This window comes from Canis aureus, chromosome 25, assembly GCF_053574225.1.
Source record: "Canis aureus isolate CA01 chromosome 25, VMU_Caureus_v.1.0, whole genome shotgun sequence".
NCBI lineage: Eukaryota > Metazoa > Chordata > Mammalia > Carnivora > Canidae > Canis > Canis aureus.
In genome coordinates this window covers 8,996,781-9,012,877 of record NC_135635.1, presented here as the reverse complement: position 1 = coordinate 9,012,877, position 16,097 = coordinate 8,996,781, and the positions used below count along the sequence as shown (strand labels likewise).

The 16,097-nt window shown below is 38.7% G+C and overlaps 1 protein-coding gene across 4 annotated transcripts in view; it reads left to right on the top strand.

Moving 5' to 3' along the window:
- Nucleotides 1–16,097, top strand: part of ANO6 (anoctamin 6) — a 186,089-nt gene that overhangs the window by 164,842 nt on the left and 5,150 nt on the right. For all 4 annotated transcript variants that reach the window (XM_077870360.1, XM_077870363.1, XM_077870361.1 and 1 more), the window contains 4 exons: nt 298–428; nt 6,949–7,154; nt 11,220–11,419; nt 12,638–12,743. In XM_077870360.1, the coding sequence (XP_077726486.1) occupies nt 298–428; nt 6,949–7,154; nt 11,220–11,419; nt 12,638–12,743 (643 nt within the window). The remainder of the gene's footprint in view (nt 1–297; nt 429–6,948; nt 7,155–11,219; nt 11,420–12,637; nt 12,744–16,097) is intronic.

Genomic DNA, 16,097 nt, shown 5'->3' with positions numbered 1-16,097 from the left:
AGAAATGGGGGGGGGGGGGAATAAGAAATCTAAAGCTAATCAAATGAGAGAAAGTATTTTTAAAAACCTAACTGTCCATATGAAAAGGAGCTGAGCGAAAACAGTAGCAGTTACAATTTTAATAAAACCTGGTACATAGTACTGTTTTTCAAAATATTTGGGGTTAAGGAGGCAGAAGTAAAAAGAAATTGAGTATGAAAACAAAATTCATTTCTTGGGGAGAATGATGTGTTTAGCTCAAGATATCTGCAAAATAATTTGATAAGATTCTCATTCACAGTTTGATCTTTTTGGCAGCTGGATCAAGAACCTAATTGGACGATATCACACAGCTTCCAGAACAGAAAAGAAATCCCCACGATGGGAACAAGACTACCACCTGCAGCTCATGGGCAAACTGGGATTGTTTTATGAATATCTTGAAATGAGTAAGTCCTTACTGAAGTTTTAGGTGATATAAATTATATTGGAATATGTCTTGGATCCCAAATAATTCCCTGGCATACTGAAATGAAGAAAAACACATTTTTCTCCACTAGGGAAAATTACACAATCAGGCCTTCAAATAAGGTGACTGTGTGTATCTTTGTCAGTATTTGTCATACAGAGCTAGAGGTTTATTACTAAGCAGTGAAATGCAATATTCATTGAGGTGCAGCCTCACCATTCTCAGTGTACTCTACCCATGCTGTCTGAGAGTGAACTCAGAACTATTATTAGAGGTGATTCAGCTTGGGCTGGAGTCCACACAGGCACAGCTGTTGGCCAGTACACTTCTGAATGAAGCATTTAATCAAGCCTGGACGGAAAGCCTGTATGTAGGAGCATGCTGTTACGAGGCAGGAAAGATCACAGGGTTCCCCTTTCATACCTCCCACCTGCTTTTGACTGCGTGTCTGTTTCTCCAGGCCCATCACTTCTGCATGGTTCCTTGAGTGACCTCATGGCTAATCCCTGGCTTGAGTGTAGAACCATTTTGCTGGTTTGGAATTAAGATTTAGCACGGGTCCCTTCCTTCGTGACTGCCTTTGTCCATTTGCGCAGTATTAGCTTGGGCTCTATTTCTCTTCCGTTGGCCTTGATCCTGAGTTCTTGGGTGCCTTTAAATGAACACCTCTCCAAACAGATTTCCAGAGGAAACTCTATCTTTTCTACTATGCATGACACGCTTCTATCTAACAGAAGGCTTACAATTTACAGGTTTTGTATCTGCGCCCTATCAGCTAACCATTGCACCGAATTACAATTTTTCTAAGCTTTAGGAGGCACAACATTTTGGTTGACAGGCCTTGCTTTTATGCAGAGGGGTTTGTATGTTTGCGAAGATACCCCTTTGTGGTTCCTGTTCACAAGTCTGCGGATAGACGATGGTTTTATTAAATCACATTCTATATGTGAAATAATTGCTTTTAAAAATATACATTATACATGGAGACACGTCTGCTTCCTTCAGTGAGTGAAAGGTTCGTCTTGTAGCTTCTTCAGTCAACAATACTTTGCAGTCTGGAGTTTGATTTGAATTTCATTCTTGCTTTTGTTCTGTTTCGTGACCAGCTTTGATTAAGGATATAGCTTCCGTATGTAATGTAGAAGCTAGATTTATTTATTTATTCTTTTTCTTTCCAAACGGACTGCAAGACAATTACCTCTGATTCCACAATGAGTCATAATTGTAAATATTTCTTATCGGAGCTATTATCAGCATCAACAACAACATTCTAGGGCAGGATATCATTTGTTATTTTAGCACCAAATACATACCTTGGGGGGAAAAAAGTTATTTTTCTGTAGTTGACTACAGACACTCAAATAAATAGTGTTGTGAGAAGTTATAGGAAAAGGTTGTGCTTTGGGGGGAAGTTGCCATGACTTTTAGAGCTTCATAGTCTCCTTAAAATAATTGCCAACAAAATAATTCGGCCTCACCCTACCCTACGAGAAAGGCTGGAATAACAACTGTTCAAGATAGACATTTATTAAATTGTTTTCCTATTATCAAACTAATACCTAATGAATTAGAAAAATTAATCCGTTTTTGAGAATAGGCAGTCTAATCTGTATTCAACACCACTACTTTTTTGTTATTTGACCTTGTAAGAGACAGAATGGCCAAGTGCTTTTTGAATTATTTTTGTTCCTCTAAAATAAATACAGAGCACCTTTGGTGATGGTCTCATCACCACAGTTCCTTTCCTCTGGTTTTCCCCTTCTTCATCTGCCTTTCTAATTTTGCCTCCTAGCTGCTGAAGGGAACCATCTTCTAGCGGACGACCCTTAAACCCAACCACCAGCTCTGTTCCCCTCTGCCTAATTCAGGAGACTAGAATTCCCCTCTGTCTGAAACACCCTTCTCTTCTCTATGTGAGGAACTGCTGCCAAACCTCAGCAGTAACCCTTAACTTTTCACACAGATTTGCTGCTCTTGTCTGTAGGAATTAACAGCACTTGATTCCTGTCTTGATGGCATCTGATTATGTGCACACCTCCCCCCAGACTGGACTGATCCTGCTCAAGGTGGCTACACAGACCTTTGCCTCTTTCAGCCTCAGCTGGAGCACACGACCGTCTGGACCCCAGGACTCATAAATATTTAATTAAGGGACCTGAGCTTAGAGTTTCAACACACACTTACAACTGTTAATTGAGTTTATGTTAACATTGTCCCCACCATCCCACTGAAGTTCTTTATAGCTTGTTTTTGGGGTTTTATTTTTGAGTGAAATTTCTACGTTATTTATCTCCACAATCCTTGGAGATTATTAAAGTAATCCTATTATGTTAACCAAAATTGCCTCCCCAGGTGTATATGCCTGACTTCTGAGAATTCAGACACAGGATATAGAGAAATTGTCAGTCTAAAATCTGGAAGCCATAAAATACCATTTTGTACTTAGAGCACTACACAGCATAGACACCAGACTCTTGAGAACTTAGTGATGGCTTCTCAGGGGGCAGGTGCCATAAATTAAATGCACTAAAGTGATGGAGGGGGCCGTTTGTCTCTGGCCCTGCCTCTTCTACCCTTGTTAACTTGACTTCAGCATCCTCCATCTCTAAGTTAATTTTTAAAGATTAAAACAATGACCTTCATATATTATTTTCTCCATTTAATTTACTATAATTAATATCAATACTTCTTCAGCATTTTCTTGTGCCCACCCCTTTTCTCTCTCCAATGCTAACCCCACCTAAGTGCTCCTTACACTCTCCAGGACTCAGGCCGGTCTTCTCCCCACTACCTGCATTAGTGTTTCCTCATCTTTGCATGCCTCCTAACTCTATACTCATTCATCCAATAAACATTTATGGAGAACCTGCTATGCCAAACACTGTATCAGTTGGTGGTGATACCAAGGTATGTAAGACTTGGTGCCCACCCTCACGGAGCCAAGTGAAGGATGGTCAACACCTAGTAGATTGTTAAGAAGGTAAATGAAGATCAGCCTTCCTAGAGCAGGTGATATTTGAACTGGATTTTGGGTTTGTTTGTTTTTTGTTTTATTTTTGAACTGGATTTTGAAGGATGGATGGAAGTTATCTGTCCAAAGTATGCTAAAGGGAATAGACATTTCATGCGGAGAGGGTGATACATTTAAAAGTACAAGGGCATGAAACAGCTTGGCCAGATTCAAAGAGGGGCAAGTAAACAAGGTATGGTGAAAACAAAGGATCCAGAGGTGGGAATATCAGGTAAGCAAAAGCTAGGTCATAATGGGTCTTGCATGCTTAGCCAGGAGACTTGAACTTATCCTTAATGAGCTTATCCTTACCCACTGGAATACTTGTAAGCAAGAGAATTATATAATGTTTATGTTGAAAAAGATGAGGTCATTCTGCTGCAGAATGGAAGCTCTTTGGAAGGAAAAGGATATTTTGGGAGGCTACACCAGGTAACCCACACAATTGGATATTCCCCACACCTAAATAGAGGCAGTGGGCATAGCCACAGGATCAAGGAGACAGATTCAATAAGTGTTAAAGAAATTACTAATATGACAGGTGAAGAATAGAATCAAGATAATTTCCAGGAGATTGAATATGCAGGTGGATTATGAGGAGAAGAACTAGTTTCAAGAAAATGGTTCACCACTGGGTATTTTGAGTGCAAGGTGCCCATGGGCCACATCCATAGCAGCGACCATTAGAAAGTTGGATTCCCTAGGAGCTCAAAGGAGCTGCAGATGAGGCCATAGGGGTGATTCAGGCACACCAGGCACAGAATTGAGGATGAGGCCCTGGGGAAAGGAGCCATTTAAAGGGTAAATGGGGGAAAAGATCCACAAAGAGGAGGAAGACTGGCAGAAGAGTTGGAAGAGAAGCTTAGAAGGTGGTAATGTTGCTTAAGAGAGATTTGAACACTGACTAAAAGCTTAATGCAAAATACGCAGACAGGGTTGGGAAGCAAGAGCCAAAGCCCACACTTAACTCCTGGACAGTGGGGAAAGGTGGAAGAAGCATTCTGTAGCATTTAAAAAAAAAAAAAAAAGTGTGCATGTGCATGCACGCACATACACATACACAACCCTACCTTGGCTTTTAAAAATGATTTAAATAAAACAGAAATCAAGGGGGAAGAGCATTCCACCAAGAGGGAAATGTTTGGCCATATCAAAAGCAGCCTAGCGATCCAACAAATAAGTACTGAAATGTACACTGATTTAGGAATAGGCAGTCACCGAAAAGTGAGCCCTGCAAGGGCAGTGGCAGTACAGTGGTGAGGGCTGTGACAGGATGAGGAAGGAGTGAGTGATGGAGAAATAGTCAAGTTAGGTACTTCAAGAAACCTGACCATAAAGTGAAGAAGAAAGCATAGAAAGTGCTAGAGAGCAATCCTGGGTCATGGAAAAATTTTAGGCAAGGATTATTTTTGTTTTTAGTGTGTGGCTTTTGCCTTGCAGCATCCATAGGTCTTTTTTGTTGTTGCTCTTCATTTCAAAAGTTTAGAAAGTTCTCACTTAAACATCAAAACAGATTAATTAAAAAATAATGAAAAACCAACATGGCATAATCTATCTGTAATTTATTTTGGCATCAGAAATGAGGACTCTGGACCAGTTTTTCCAGTGATGTAGCTAATTGCCCCAGTACTTGAATCCACCGAATTGAATTATCACTCTTTCTGCATCTATTCTGATTAATTCAGAATTAGTTCTAAACTGTTTCAGTTGCCATAGGGTAATAATACCTTTTATTAATAGGTAATAATACCTATAATACATTCACATCCCTTAGAGCTGGTTCCATCTTATCCTTTTTCAGAAAGTCTCTCCTACTGTCAGTTCAAGCATCGCTCTTCATTATCTTACTCATGTAGATTTCTTAACGTTAGCATCACCTTTCATCTTTAAAAAAAAATCTATTTAGGATTATTAGCTACATTTGCATTAGAATTCTAAATTATGTTTTGGAGAAAAAAATTAAGTCCCCCAATTTGAATTGCCCAGTTAAGAGTATGGTACATCCTACCATCCATATCATTTATCATTATTTGTTTTTATTTTTTACGTCCATTATCATATCACTGTTAACATTTCTCACCAATTTATTCCTAAATAATCTGGACTTTTGCTGTTATTATAAATGGCATCTTTTCTATTTGGGATTTTTTAACTGGGTTAATTGCTAGTATAGTCCTAATTTCTGGCTTCTCTTGAATCATGGGGAGATCTGGCAACATTGGATCCTCATTCCAACATGGCAACTATGAGTAGTAGTCACTTTTATTAGGCTACGTACTTGCCAGTTTACCACAGTTGACTGCACCCACTCCACTCATTTCTATTACTTGCTTGGCCCCTGCAGGCCGATGAATTCACATAGAGGTAGGTGGTGCAAAGACACAGTCAGCAGCATAGCACCAAGGATTAGTGTCAACATCTATGACCTCACCAACTCTGGTCCTTGCCTATCTATCATCCCTGAAGCTGATGGCTCCTGCCTGGCCTGTGGACCTACCAAATCTTTCCATCCTTCTTTGTTCTTCTGCAACACACCCTGGCCTCTCAGAGCAGAAGCACATGCCCACTCCTACCTACATCCCCTCCACATCTTGCCCTTCCTGGCCAGATTGATCCCTGCCCCTTTTCGAGCAGTAGCTATAAAGGGGCTGTAATCTTTTATTAACAGCCTTAGTTCCATATCTGTACTAGTTTACTTGAAAATTTCTCTTAGATCTCCAGCCTTCTCATTTCTAACCTTTACCCCCCTGTGGTACAGCTTGCCCCAAATCTCTATTGCCCCATCTATAGCGAAGTCACATAAATTACAGATAAGGAAGAAAATAACATCTCAGCCATCACTTGAATTTTTACTTACTGTGACCACATAGACTGCAACAACTTCAAGATAAAAATTCCTGAAGAAATGTATTTTGCCTTATTAGGACACTTTCATCACTACATTTCCCTGATTTGTAATAATATTACAAATTCTCTGAATGCACCGCATTGCATCTACAGACTTGGGGGAGCTTGCTCATTTGCCTGTTTCCAGCATGTTTCTTCTAACATTCTCTAAACATAGCCTTCCCCAAAGTACATTTCTTTTTAACTTGTTAGATACTTCCACAATAGTCCTTTTCTTTTTTTTAACCCTAAAACACAAATCATCTTCCAACATCCAATTATTTCAACAGAGAATGAATATACTTAGAGTGTCCCAACTTTATTACCAGCAAATAACTTTAGTTGGTTAAAGATTTTCAGTATATTATTCCTATTATGCGTATACACGTGAATGAAACCGGCTATAACTACTCGTCTTTCCAGAGACTTCACATTTGTCTTTTGTTTGGGTTCTTTCAGTGTTGAACATTGTTATTACCATGGATGTCTTTTCTCTCGTATTTAGTTTATTGCTTGCCTTTCTCTTGCTTTATAAGAGTAAAGGAAAATATGTTGTCCTTCCATCCACCCACCACTCCATGATGCGTGTCCATTCCATTGACAGTTATTCAGTTTGGGTTCGTCACCTTATTTGTGGCCTCTTTTCCACTGGCCCCTCTGTTGGCTCTGGTGAACAATATATTGGAAATAAGAGTGGACGCGTGGAAAATGACTACCCAGTATAGACGCATGGTTCCAGAGAAAGCCCAAGACATCGGAGCATGGCAGCCCATCATGCAAGGAATAGCAATTCTGGCTGTGGTGACCAATGTGAGTAAACCTAGGCTTCACAGGATAAAGACCTTGAAAAGTCCAAAAATGCGTTAGTGTTGCTACCTAAAGAATTAAGTGTTCGCTGTTTTTTTTTTAAAACGGGAGGGGGATGCCAGTACCATCATCCATATAAAAACAGTTGTTATAACTGTGATTATTATTATTGTTTAATGATTTTAATTGTTTATAATTATTATTCATGACTTAAAAAGTCAAAACCTCTTACAGGGGCAGTTGCTAAGGGTGGCCATTATACTATTGTTCATTTGTTTAAGTCTTTATTCAATAGAAACACGGTAATAGTAATAACAGTAAGTACTAATTCTCTTAATCCTCACAAGACTGTAAAAGAAGTATCATTCTACCATATTTTATTATGTATTCCAAACTATCGACTTAAAATATTAACTCTGATGATAAAGTACTTTGTGAGTTCCATTCATGTGTCACCTTCTTTGATTCCTAGGTAGAGGTTCTTCAAGAAGGGGGGGCTCTAGAGTGGGCCTCATTTCTCCTCTCTACCCCACCCTTGGCCTTTGCTAGCCACTCTCTGGTCATTAGCTAAGCAGCCTCATACCCTGCATGTGTCCCAGCTGTGAGGAACAGTTGTCTTTTACAACATGTATAGATCTTGGACCAATCTGAACAGTCAGTGTCTGTCTGCCTGTCTGTCTCTCTCCGCCGCCCCCCCCCAACCCCCATTTTTTTTTTTTAAACACAAGCCAATAAGGAGCTCTCAGGGAGAACAATTTCCATCCCAGCCCAGCAAGGGAATGACTACCTTCCCTAGAAATAGCCTTACAATTAGGGCTATTACCTCCCTTTTTTCACTACCCACTTTATTTCTAGGTCACAGTTCTCAACAAGATGATATCCCAGTTTTAATTTCTTAGTTAAGCCACACTTGCCCTGAGTCTGCAGCCTTTTTCCACAAGCACTTGTAGAAACAACAGAATTCAGCAGTGCCTGTGGGTCAGGCTTCGTGTCAGGCTCAGCACTGTAGACACAGGTCAGACCCAAGGTCCAGCTCCCTGCACTGCAGCTTCTCGGCCGCATGACATCTGGCCAGGATTTAACACATCAGAGCTTCATTTTACCATTTGTAAGTTGAATAATTCCCAGCTCCTATTTTAAGAATATTATATACCATAAAGGGTGACCAAGGACTTCAGTGAGCTAATGCATAGAATGCACAGAGCCTGGTCCTCCTGCAATCTTAGCTGCTGCTGTGTCATCTTCATCACCCATTGTAACAGTGACTCTGTGTAGACTTTGACAGATGTCTAAACTAAAGGCACAAGAATTTTACAATGTGTCACTGAGCCATGGTTACAGCTTTACACAATAAAGCATATTATCTGGAACCCAGCTGTCACCACCACCACCAACCCCAAGAACCATTAATTTATCTGACTCCTATGCTCTCCCTACTTTTTGGAGAAAGTTGCAAATGGCACACACACACACACACACACAAAAAAAAAAAAAAAAAAAACAACTGCTAGGTGGTATCATTTTCCATTCACTCAGGTACCCCACACCTTCAACATCCACTGTGCTACGAAATGAAGACTGATATTCAGAAATAGGACAGTGAGGCCTTTCACAGTCTACGATCATAAAAGAATTAATCTGTCACATCCAATATGCTATACAACACTAAGCAAGGCAGGAACATAGGAATTGTGTGCTTTAGGAAAATTTGAGCAACATTTTTTGAACCTAAAAGGGTTTTTGTTTGACCTTCAGCTAACCAGAAAATCCAAATGACTCATACTCTCCATTCATCCCTCAGCACTCTGGTTTGATTGTGTTAGGCACCTTTTCCTAGTATCCCCAGCATGGCTCCACTCCATTAGCACATTTGGGGTACTGGCTGTGTTACTAAGGCTACTCTGTGGGTGTGGGTGTGCATATATACACACACAGGCACATGCATGCCTGCTAATTGGTGCTACTCATTCTTATCCAAGTAGTTGTTTTTTCTTACAACTTAGGCATCATTTTATTACAGCCTAGGAAACCTGCCTTTTAGATCATTGATGGAACTATGGACGATCCTCTTTTCCATATTATTAGGATTCCATACTGCTTCCAAGATGCAGGTCCTGTGTATGTTTTATACGCATAAGAATTAAACATGTACATTATTCCCTCACAAACTTAATGCATACCTCTACAATCTACTGAGCCCAAAAAGGGCTAACTTTCCATCATAGGAGAACTTTTAACTATAGGAAAAAGAGAATAGCTAGCAGGCATGAAAATGGACATCAAGCAGGAGTTTGGTATAAAATCATTCATTTTAAAGCTGCTGGTCTAATAAATAAGCTGAATTGATATGGTTGTATCAGGCCACAGTATCTGCCATTGAAAAGCAATCAATTTATTTTGATATCAATGGAAAATCATGTTCAGAACAGCATGGGAAGTGAGGCACACTACATTTATTTGTCCTCTTGCAGTGTGTCTCAAAGCACCTCAATGCAGGAGGAAAAAGTGTCTTGTCAGAAGACAAGAGAATTATCTTCCTTGTTGGAATGTTTGTAGCTTTCTGGAGCACATCTGCAGGTGATTCCGTAAAGAGCTATAGTTACGTGATAACAGGAAATTTTAAACTACTGAAATCTGAAAAAAAAGTAAAATAGTCTTTCCTTATCCCCTTGCCCCCCAACCGACAGGCAAACACACACACACACACACACACACACACACACACACTTCACTTGAGAGGAAATGACAAAACTGGTTCTACTAGTGGGAGTAATTTTGCAATAGAAAAGCCCCTTGGTTGTTTTTCTTGCTCTGATATCTTGTTTGTTGGCTTGTGGTCTCACTGCATCTAAACCATATGTTCAGATGAATACTATTAAAAATCATGGTGTGCCAAAAACATGTCTTTCTGCTTCAATAAATGACTGAATCATTGAGCTTTGTTTATGCACATAGAATTTGGGTTAAATTATATTCCTGACTTTCTCCTTCTTTGAAACCAATTTAACACAGTAGAGAGTTTAAAGCCCAAATTAAAGCATTTTAGAGAAAATTCAGGTAATTTGTAATAGTTTTACAGCCTAATTAGGTCTGCCTGACATAGACCTAGGTTTAAAATTGATCTAAATTCATTCCTGTCATCTGGAAACACACTAAACTTTGTTATTTGATCATGTATAATGTTCACAACTGTGTTCAGTTAGTTCAGTTAGTGTTCAGAAGTTTAGAGGCTTAGACACTAGATCTAATAAAGTAGGCATATATTTGTATGAAGGGAACAACTCCAGTATAGTTTCTTGCTACCTACATTTTAAAATTAATAAATTCTTGTTCTTTAATGAAGCAACACACATAAGCATATACTGAGAGTTTAAAATCAGACTATGGGTTGGCTTGTATAAATAAGTCAAGATACTGTATGGGGGAAAAAAAGAATGATTTTGAAGGCCATTATTAGAACAAGGAAAATCTATTTTCTGTAATATATTCTACTTTTAAGAGGCAAGTGATTTAAAAATCAATTTTATATCAATTGTAAAAACTCTACAAAGAAATTATATAAGGTCAAATTATTTTCATAATTTTGACACTAATATTACTTATACAAAAGGGCCTTCAAAATCATAAAAGATTAAAATTATATCAAGTGGAGTTCCAAGGTTGATTGAGTCGTATAATATTCTCATTCTTGACAATCTAACTTATATACAATATATGCAAGCAACCTGAGTTAATCCAGGATACTCTGGTCTACGATTGTTCTTACTGTACTTAAACATAATAGGCAGCTTGCAGGCCTTTACTTTTCATCTGCAGATGGACTTCATGACAGCCCTTATGGGAACTGAAGTCCAAGAGGAAGCAACTGTTCTTTAAAGCAGCTGCTCAAAGACTTTAGGACATTCGCTATCCATATCCATTGGACGGGAAAAGATTAAAGTTTCTGAATCTTCCATTAAAAAAAAAAAAAAAAAAAAACCTGATAAAAACATAATGTTGGAGTGTTTGTTAACCATCACTGTAAAGGCCCTAAATTAATGCCCCCTTGTTATTTCCCTCCCCACATAGGCCATGATCATTGCTTTCACGTCAGACATGATCCCCCGCCTGGTGTATTACTGGTCCTTCTCCGTCCCTCCCTATGGGAACCACACCCAGTACACCATGGAAGGATACATCAACAGTACTCTCTCCTACTTCAACGTCTCAGACTTCAAAAGCAGAAGCAGGGGAAGTTCAGCCTCTGATTTTGATATCCGTACATGCAGGCAAGTTTTGCTGATATGTTTAAAAATGTACTTCACCCTTTAAAGGACTTTTACTGCAATGTAATTCTAAATTACTGGAAATAGTTTATCCCCCTAGTTTTCTTTTCAGCCACACTTAGACTAGGGTCAGAATTTACAAATCAAACCATAAAACGCATGATTTAAAGGTGAGAGTTTCAAATGATTACAGGGAGACTGATCCCGTAGAACAAGTCTTGTTTGCATCTTAGAAGTGAAGAAACTCAAGGAACCCCAAAAAACAAAATAATTCAGTTGTTATGCCTAATCTGTTATTCAAGCACAACTTTATGTACTGAATGACAGCAAAGTAGCACTCTCCAAGAAATGCAAAGATGAGAAATGTAAAGACCTCATGCTCATTTGGCAGTATTCTTAGAGGCATTCCTTTCTCTCTGCATTGATTATAATGTCTGGTAAGGTCAACTATGGACAATGAACATCAAGTAAATCACTAATTGATAAAGTTTTTTGACTACAGATAATACAGTTGTTGTTTTTTTTCCCCCAATCAGAGTCCTAACCTTACAGGAGGCTTTAAATCTCATTGAGTTCAGTTCCTCAAGCCTTTTCTGGTTCAGATTCTCAGCAACACAACCAAGAAACCAGAATTAAGCCCAAATAAATGTTTCTAGAGCCTCTTCAGAATCCCACATTGAATCTTATCTTACTTGACATAATTCTAAAGATTAATCAAACTCTTCCGGGTCTAATAGGGTACAGGCAAAAAATGTGAGATGTGCTTCCTGAGGGAGCCAGACTAACAGCAGTAGCACATGACATCTAATAAGGAAATTAGGTTGAAAATTATAACAAGCAGATGGGCAGCCCATAGCTGAGTGAAGCCTGAGGATACCATTCTAAAAATAAGTTTATAAACCTGTTTCTGAAAATATGCTACATTGTTTTGGTTATGCTCTTTTGAGAAAGCAGGAATAAAACTCTGACAAAAAAAGGTTTTTAATACTTTTGTTTTTACACATATGGAATATGTCATTACCATCATCTTCCAATTTTATGTTAAGTATTACTGGAGTCATTATTTCAGGATTTTGTAGCCAAATTAAACTCTTGGAGAAAATTTATATGATGTCCGATTTTAAAAAGCTTTGCATTAAATATGACCTCTTTTGAAAGGGGCCCCTGCTTCCAGTACTTAGTCCAAAAGAATCTCCTGATATCCCAACGTTTTGTTTCCAGGTATCGTGATTTCCGGAACCCACCTGGACACCCACAAGAGTATAAACACAACATCTACTACTGGCACGTGATCACAGCCAAGCTGGCTTTTATCATTGTCATGGAGGTAGGAGAAGTATACTGCCTTATAAGCTATTTCAAAGTACATTTGCAGACCTCTTCTTAGCCTTAAGACTCGCCAATTCTGACTTAAAAATACGTTCTTTCCTCTTGCTAGTAATTATTTTAGGACATCTGTTAATCAGATTTAACAGGAGCATACCCATAATGCTCTCATTAATGAAATGAAAGTGATTATCTGCCTGGAAAGGTAAAAACATGTTATGTGCTAGGGGGATTGAGTGCCTCTCAATTCAGTATTGAGTGCCTTGTTTAAAAATCTGGGGCACTGGGCTGCATGAAGGCCTATGGAGGGGCTTATTCAAGACAACCAAGAGGTGATCTCTGCCCCTGAGAAACTTTTATTGCTGTAATAGTTTTATTTGTATTATCATTAAGTATTTTATTACATTTTCATAATATACCTCATATCACAGTTTCTAATAGTCCTAAAATTAACTAGCTCTTAAAAATGGCTAAGGCAGCTATAAATTTGAAATTGGTCTAACCAATTCTACTTTCACTGAGGGAATAACTACTACCAAACTGTGAAGCCCCAGAAGGGTGTGGTCAGTTAGGATTACATTTAACTGCAGAAAACCCAAAACCCATCTACAGTGGCTTAAACAAAGGTTGATTTTTTCTCACATGACACAGTTCACTAGAAGTAGGTGGTTGCTCCCGAATCAATACCAGTGTGCTGATATGAGGACTGCATCTCTGATTCCCTAGGCTCGCTCTCTCAGCATGTCATGTATGGCTGTAATGTGAGCACTACAACTCCAAATGCAACACACTCTAGACAATGGAGAAAGAAAGATGATGCTAGCCATATATGTTCCTTTTTGTCAGGAAAGAATGCTTTGCCAGAAGCCTCCAGGGCAGACTTCCACCTGTATCACATTGGCTAGAACCAGAGCACATGATTCCTCCTCACAGCAAAGTGGGCTGAGACCGGAGGCATTTGGTTTGCTCTAAACAAAGTGAGGATCTGTTAGCAAGAAAAAAGTGAGATAGGCTGCCTGGCTTTGATCATTTTTCTACCATTGTAATAGCTACTAAAACAGTAACAGAAGAAGAAACAATTCATCATTAGCTCACCATCCTAAGTGGACTCCTGGAGTATCTGATATGTCAGCAAGAAATCACTAGTTTATATTCAAATATGTAGTTGCCAAAGTATTTAGACTTCTGATATCGTGGTTGACTAGATACTGTGAGGGGCCATTTCGTACAAAACATTCACCATCAGGGACATCTGAGTGGCTCAGTGGTTGAGCATCTGCCTTTGGCTCAAGTCATGATCCTGGGGTCCTGGGATCAAGTGCCGCATTGGCTCCCCACAGGAAGCCTGCTTCTTTCTCTGCTTATGTCTCTACCTCTCTCTGTGTGTCTCTCATGAATAAATAAAATCTTAAAAAAAAAAAATTCACAATCAGCTTAAAGTATAATTTCCTTTGTATCTTTGAGCTCACTGGAAGGGAGAAGAATCTGCAAAGGGGAACAATGATGATGGCTAAAATAGAGCAGTGAGCACCCCTGAAGCACTGGAGTGCTCTAAGAATGAGCACTGTCATTAGTGCCTCCCTCTAAAGGCTCAAGGATACTAGCAGTGGGTCAGAAGTGAGATGGACAAGCTGAGCTTGAGACTCTTGGATTCAGCCAGGGGCCCCCAAAAGGGCTAAATTTGTCTCAGAGCAGAAGGAAATTTGTATATTCTCTGGAGAAAAGATGTCCTCAATTTAGACCATAGTTTTTTCTCAGATTGAAATAATCAAATACAAGCTTCCGGAGATCAACAATTAAAAAAAACAAAAACAAAAACAAAAAAACAAACAAACAAAAAAACCACAAGTAGATTCAGGAAAAAAAAAAAAAAACTAATTTGGACCCTCAATAACTTTAAGAGTATGTATCATCAGATTAGGAATATAAATCAAAGGTGTTTGAATATGTTTGAACAAATAAGAGATCCACAAATGAGCAAACAATAAGAAACTAAAAATTACAAGATAATTTTGAAAAATATATAGTTGTTGAAATGAAAACACCATATGGATTAAACAGAAGTTTGAAGAGAGAGTAAGTTGGGAGATAGGTCTGAAAAATATTACTCCCAGCCCATTACACAGGAAGAGAAGAAAATGGAAAATACAGAAAAGAGATTAAGTGATTTTCAAAAAATTCACAGAAGGAAAAAAAAAAGATACTAGAGAAGAGGCAATATGTGAAGAGTTAAGGGCTAAAATTCTTCCCAAAGTAATGACAAGCATCTGTTCACAGAGCAGAAAGCACAGCAAACACCAAGCAGAATAAAGAAATCCATGCTCACACAGATTGTGACAAAAGTGCAGCTCATCAAAGATAAGATCTTAAAAGTAACCAGAGAAAAAGGACAGATGAGTAATAAGGAAAATTAAAATTGGAAAGAGAGTAGACTTTAACATAGAAGCCAGAAGAGAGAAGTCAAATATCTTCAGAATGCTAAAGAAGGCAGCTATAAACCTAGAGTTATAGCAAAACTTTGAATAATTGAAAAATCTTTCCATAAAGAAAACACCAGGCCATATGGTTTTGTAAGAGAGTAATGCCGTACTTTCTAGAACAGATCATTTTAGTTACCTCCAGAGATTAGAAAAAAGAAATACTCTCCAACTCCTTTTAGATCCTAAAATCAGACAGGAATAGAAAGAAGAAAATTATAATCCAGTCTCCTTCATTACATAGATGCAAAGATCTTTCTAAAATATACCAATTGAAGCTAGCAATATGTTTTTTAAAGATGACATCAGACCACATTGGTTTATCCCAGAAAGGCAAGGGTGGCATAACACAGCAAATCCACATGTCTGTAAGTATTACCTACCATCAAAAATAGATGGGAGAAAAACCCTCTTTTTCCAATTTTTGCCTCTTTTCTATATAATTTCCAGCATTCAGATCTCTGTCATCTCAAATATACTCCACCCTCACATTACCTAACTTACCAGAAGTATTTGACCCAGCTGATCACGGTCTCTCCTCACATGGCTCTCATGAAAACACTTTTTCCCCCCTTTCCTCTTACCTCACTAGGCAGTTCCTTCTTAATTTCTTTGCTAGTCCCTTCCTTCTCTTCTCCTTAGTGATCCTGGAGCTCATTCCTTGGTTGTCTTCTTTTCTCTCTCCCCTCAGTCTTGGTCCCCTCTTGGTGACCTTACACAGTCCATTGGCTTTAAGTGCCATCTAAATGCCAGTGACTCACTGTTCTCCAGAACACCTCTCCTGAACTCAACCCATGAATCCAACTGCCTACTCGACCTTTCTGCTTGGAAAGCTACCAGATAAATCTACTGCCCCAAATGCCTCTATTTTCTTAAAT